Below are 5,813 nucleotides of genomic sequence, written 5' to 3'. Positions count from 1 at the left end.
GCCAATACCTGGACCTGCTTTGATAACAAAGCTCTGGACAACTGTTTCTGTCCAGACTTTGTGGAATTTGTCCTTGGAGGAAAAATGCAAAGACAAACATTTGTCTTCTGCTTCAGGGAGGACACAAAGAGAGATTCAGACGTCAAACACCCTGAAAGACATTGTCTATAATTATATGAATGATCAACAACACATGCATATTATAGAATGATATATGAAATTATTGCTTAAATGTAATTCTCCCATTACAGTACTTGTTTACCCAGCATGCTTTGTGGAACAGACTCAATGCTTTATTGTTTTATTATTACTGAAATGCCGACATAACGGGGGGGGGGGGGGGGGGGTTGGGGGGGGGGGATGATGTGTGAGAGGAGAAAGCAGAGGGGAAGTCATGTAGTTCATGGTTGTAAAAACTTGACGTCTTTGCTAAGCACAAACCAGGACATGAGGCATCAAGAAATTGTTGGGGGGGTCATGTCTTATTTCAGAATAACTTTAGAAGGTCATTGAAAAATGAATCGCTGGCAAAGGGGTCAGGTCTATTTCGACAAAGCATTCCAAAACTCCTCCGGTGGCCCCATAAATAAATAATGAACCAAAGTACCTTTGGGGGGGACTTTGGACTTTTTCACTTTGTAAAAGTATCACAAGCACAAAAAGGATGTATAACACAATTAGGAACGGAAAAAAGCCAAAAGCTCAGAGACCTGAGACTTGACTTAGACCCTACTTCAGTGACCTGAGACTTGACTTAGACCCTACTTCAGTGACCTGAGACTTGACTTAGACCCTACTTCAGTGACCTGAGACTTGACTTAGACCCTACTTCAGTGACCTGAGACTTGACTTAGACCCTACTTCAGGGACCTGAGACTTGACTTACACTTTAGCTCAGAGACCAGAGACTTGACTTAGACTCTAGTCTAGTAGACTCTCCCCTTGTTGTTATCCTGTTTGGGAGAATGTATTTAATAAATGGAAATCCCCCTGGGTCACGGTGTGGTGAATAAAATAAACCCAACGCAGTTAAACCCAGTGTTCATTACACCCAGACACCATCTGATCCTGACATTTACACCCTGTTAAATATTGGTAAAATATCAAATACCCACCTGCACCACCGCATGGACTGTCAATCGTGATTAAGACCCCGCCCCTTTCCAAGGTATATAAGGGACTCTTCTTTCCCTCCAACAGCAAACACACCAGGCCGATCAAAGACAGGATTGATGTGAGTTTGAAGGACATTTCTCCCTGTGTTCTCATCATTATCATTGACTCTTTAGTCTGATTGGTTGATATATTTTATTAATGTTAGATTGCAGAGTTTCTTCCTGTTGAGTAACAACAACTGGACTGCAGATTGAGAATGCATTAATGATGTAAATCAGGTCAACTTGAACTTAATTTGTAGTTATTGAATGTATAATGCGGTTCATATCTGTGACATTTTTTCAGTGACAGTCATCAGCTTGATCTTCTCCTTCGTGTCAACACCTCAGCAAAGGTATTCATATTTTAATATTTTAATAAGTAGGGTTGTCTTTATGGAGAGGACATTTTGGGGGGGACGGAATGCGGTTATGTATTATATAAATCTTTACTTATTTAAAGAAAATGTGTTAAAACAAAATGAGCCCAACATTGATGTCTTACCTTGCCATTACAAGCCCCCCTCCCCCTCCCCCGCCGTTAGCGTAGCATCGCGTACCTGTCGGCAGACTGAAAACGGGGGGGGGGAGAAGGTCAGGGTTGGATCTATCCTGCCATCCTACCTGACGCCCTCCCTCGACCAATCACGGCACGACAACTTGTTGTTCACTGGAAGAAGCCATGAAGAAGAAGATAGTATTATTATTAAAGATAATTTAGAGTTATTTATTTTAAACTGAAACTTTCTGCTCATCTACTAAACTGTTCAGCTGGTTCCAGTGATTCTTCGTCCGTCCTGGCGTCGTCACGTGGTCGCGGTCGTGGTTTTGTAACGGCTGAATAGTTTCTCAGGGTCTTTATCTCCAAGTGAGGGGACAACGTAGCAGGAGACGGGCCAGAGAATGGGTGCAGTGGGGGGGTTACATTCACTTTACTGTTTTGTTGGGACAAAAAGAGCTGAGCCAGAAGGCAAAGCTCTCGATCTACTACTCCAATAGAAAATATTAGTTTAAATATCCAAATAAACCAGTTTTGGTTCCTTCTGTGGTCATGAAGGCTGGGTCACGACATCAGATATTAAACCATATCTTTAATCTATAATACACTTATAACTAGATGGATATTTTAATTACATAAAAGACTCATTAATGTTCCATGTAGTCATTCATTGTCTGCCATTATTTCCCAGCATGCAGTGTGTTGACTTTCTTTACCGTCTTTCCACAGATGTCCTCAGTCTTTCTGATTTCTGTGTGTCTCTGTCTGTCCAGCGGACTGCTGGCTGCATACGTAAGTTCACTCTGAAGAAATAAATCTGGAAAATGTTCTGGCAGCTCATTGCCTGGACTTTGTCCCAAAATTAAAAATGGAAATTTGGTCTGTAGTTACAGTAATAATACATTTTAAAACAGTTTACAATCTTCCCTTTTGAAGAAATCGTTGTATCTTTATGTGCTGACCAGGGCCAACCCTGGTCAGCACATAAAGATACAGATGCTCGTATAATGATGCTAGTTACTCGTGGCTATGTTAACTTCCTGGTTGTGTTGTTTGAAGCACATTAAAGTCACTGCACAGCAGTTCATTGTTAATTCTTCTACTAATAAGCCTCAGCTTTCTATTTTTGATACTATAGTTGCACTCATGAAAGTGCATTGACAACTGTGTTCTGATGAAACCTGTTCTCCAGGAACCATAATCATATACCATCAAAGCTAAATGTAGCTCTTACCTGGCTGAGTTAGATGTGATTAACACTAAACAGTAGAACATCAGTCCAGTCTCCCCAACTCTATATCTCATTGGCTGTTGTAGTCTTGTGTTATAATATATTGATATTTGTGTGATCCCAATCCAACGTGGGGCCCAGGTCAGGACAGGATCTGGGACTCGTTGGGTTGCTCTGATTGGAGTCTTGCATTGCCAGCTCTATCTCCACAGCGCTGCAGAGGAACAATCCCAGAAATGAACAGTTGTCCATATAGACTAGTCTGATTGGTTCTGGTGGGTTTCTTCATACAGGGTACCTTCGTCCCCTGTCCTCCTGGTTGGACCCAGTCTGGCTCTCGCTGTTTCGGTTACTTCAACCAGCCAAGGACCTGGGCCGATGCAGAGGTACAGCAGTTCTATATATCATAACATATGCATACTACATACCAGTCAACTATTATACTTTACTGCAGTTTAAGTATTAATACCACACTGTAGAAATAGGCTGTTAGAGTAAAAGTTAATAATGTGATTATGTTTTGATTTTCTTGACATTATAACCTGATGATATTGTCTCCATTAGACCGCCTGCATCTCTTTTGGAGGGAATCTGGCTTCCATCCGCTCAGCAGCAGAACATGCATTCCTCAAAGACTTCATTGTCAGAGCGACCGGTACCCACAAAACCACCTGGATCGGAGGCCATGACTCAGTCAAGGTGAGACTTTTATCATCAAACAGGAAGTGATGTCACTCGTCTCTCAGCCGGTTGTTATGAATGCATTCATATTTACGTAGCTGTGAAAAGTAAAGCTCTGTACTCTGTTTGTATTTCACGTGTTACAGTAGCAGCACATTGACTGCTGCTGAATAAGAGCGTGAAGATCTTTGTAGGGGGGTGGGGGGGGGTAGGCTCCTAAAACATAAGGCTGTCAAGCTGGGGATCAGAGTTCATGTCCCAGAAGAAGTTAAGGAGACAACACAAGACTTTAACCTTGTAAACGAGTGTTCATGTCCCTGGAGTGTTTTGGTCCAAACTACGTCATTTTTTCCCAATCTTAACCCCATATTGTCCTCATGTTGTCCTCATGTTGTCTTCATGTTGTCTTCATGTTTCCCTCATGTTGTCTTCATGTTGTCCTCATGTTTCCTTCATGTTGTCCTCTTGTTGTCCTCATGTCGTCCTCATGTTGTCTTTATGTTGTCTTCATGTTTGCTTCATGTTGTCCTCATGTTGCCCTCACGTTGCCTTCATGTTGTCCTCATGTTGTCCTCATGTTGCCTTCATGTTGTCCTCATGTTGTCCTCATGTTGCCCTCATGTTGCCCTCATGTTGTCTTCATGTTGTCCTCATGTTGTCCTCATGTCAAAGTTAACAACACAAGGGTTAACTCGTCATGTTGGTGTCTGAACTGTCGTCCCTACGGGACACACAGTACCCGGCTCACTGTCCCCTTTTCTCAGCTAAATCTAATTATCATCTTCAAAATCAGATGACATACGTTTTCATTTGATATCTCACTAACCCGTTCATGAGAATGTGTTGGGTCTCATGAGTTATTGTAGAAAGTAAGAAGTCTTCTGGCCTAAATGAGTGTTACTCTGGATTTCACTTTGACGTTAACCCAGTCTTTCTCCTCCAGGAGGGTACGTGGATGTGGTCTGATGGATCCACATTCAACTACAGAAACTGGAATGCGGGGGAGCCTAACAACTGTTGTGGAGGGGAGCACTGTCTTACGTTTAACTGGGGTCCAGGTAAAAAAACATTTAAAACATATTGTTATTTGTTGCTCTTTTAAATACAAAGATTAAATGTAATCAGTTCTGTTTGTTGAAAACTCTCTGCACAGGAAACTGGAACGACTATTCCTGCAACAACCAGGTGTCTTTCGTATGCTCCAGGGACGTGTGTGTGTAACTCCAACACACCATCATGATGCTTCTACAGCTCATCTCTAATCTCTATCATTGATTCATCTCTCATCTCTATCATTGATAAATCTCTAATCTTTATCATTGAGCTCTCTGCTGACAGAGACACTTGTTTCTTATCTGAAGAGTAAGGGACCAGTTCACATTTGGGTTTAAAATCAGAAAGAAACTGGCTCACTGAGCTGGACCAGAACTAATCAGTTACTGGACTTTTAATCTATAATAAATTACACAAAATGAAATATAGAAAACATTTGAACAGTCAGACATCTTTTCTGTTCTAGTTTACTGAATACTATCTGTTATGAACAACACCCACTGATCTGATTAAATATTAACACTTATTAGATTTCTCTCTGAGAGTTATTGTTTGGATCAAAACAACTCTCAAGTGTGTTAGCTTAGCTTAGCATAAAGACTGGGAACAGCAAGCCTGACTCCATCCAAAGGTAAACCTACCAGATATGAGTGGTGATGATCTTTTTATCCAAAATGTCCAGATAGAAAATAAAAGTGTATATTTTATCAGAGCTTTCTGTGATCCAGGAGGAGAATGCAACTGTAATAACACTTCATAATAACTATTAATAATTCATATAGTCCACTGGTTTAATGAACTGGTTTCTTTTAATTCTTAAAACTGATGTGTTGGGTTCTTTATTCATCTGATTTCCTTTACTATGTAATCAACTAAGCATTCAAAAATAAAAGACATATAGTCTTAAACAGTGTCTGTTGTTGTTTTCTAAAAGGGACAAATCATTCACATGATGGGGGGGGGGGGGGTAGAGCTGATCTCAGTGAGGTAGGCAAGGCAGCTTTATTTGTATAGCACATTTCAGCAACAGGGCAATTCAAAGTGCTTTACATAAAATCAGTTAAAAAACAGATACAAAATAAAAACAGATACAAAATAAAAACAGATACAAAATAAAAACAGATAAAACGTGAATAAACAGTTAAAAATAAGAACATTAAGTAACATAAAACACAAGACTAAAAGTTACAGTGCA

The 5,813-nt window shown here is 40.5% G+C and overlaps 1 protein-coding gene across 2 annotated transcripts; it reads left to right on the top strand.

Moving 5' to 3' along the window:
* The first annotated feature begins 1,085 nt into the window (after nucleotides 1-1,085).
* Nucleotides 1,086-5,521, top strand: LOC116685301 (galactose-specific lectin nattectin). Of its 2 annotated transcripts, none has more exons than XM_032510422.1 (7): nucleotides 1,086-1,234; nucleotides 1,462-1,510; nucleotides 2,383-2,445; nucleotides 3,178-3,270; nucleotides 3,449-3,583; nucleotides 4,509-4,623; nucleotides 4,707-5,521. In XM_032510422.1, the coding sequence occupies exons 3-7, from the start codon at nucleotides 2,383-2,385 to the stop codon at nucleotides 4,784-4,786; spliced, it is 486 nt and encodes a 161-aa protein (XP_032366313.1). In that variant the 5' UTR covers nucleotides 1,086-1,234; nucleotides 1,462-1,510; the 3' UTR covers nucleotides 4,787-5,521. The 2 variants fall into 2 exon arrangements, with proteins under 2 accessions (XP_032366313.1, XP_032366315.1); XM_032510424.1 differs by having other exon boundaries at nucleotides 1,088-1,234; nucleotides 4,719-5,521.
* Nucleotides 5,522-5,813: the final 292 nt, after the last annotated feature.

This window comes from Etheostoma spectabile, unplaced genomic scaffold (genome assembly GCF_008692095.1).
Source record: "Etheostoma spectabile isolate EspeVRDwgs_2016 unplaced genomic scaffold, UIUC_Espe_1.0 scaffold00569743, whole genome shotgun sequence".
Lineage (NCBI taxonomy): Eukaryota > Metazoa > Chordata > Actinopteri > Perciformes > Percidae > Etheostoma > Etheostoma spectabile.
This window is presented reverse-complemented; position numbering and strand designations above follow the sequence as displayed.

Coding starts and splice junctions, on each gene's coding strand:
- LOC116685301 (XM_032510422.1), top strand. CDS start 2,383: ATGTCCTCAGTCTTTCTGATTTCTGTGTGTCTCTGTCTGTCCAGCGGA. Junction 3,271..3,448: donor GGACCTGGGCCGATGCAGAG/GTACAGCAGTTC, acceptor TGTCTCCATTAG/ACCGCCTGCATCTCTTTTGG. Junction 4,624..4,706: donor TACGTTTAACTGGGGTCCAG/GTAAAAAAACAT, acceptor GTTTGTTGAAAA/CTCTCTGCACAGGAAACTGG.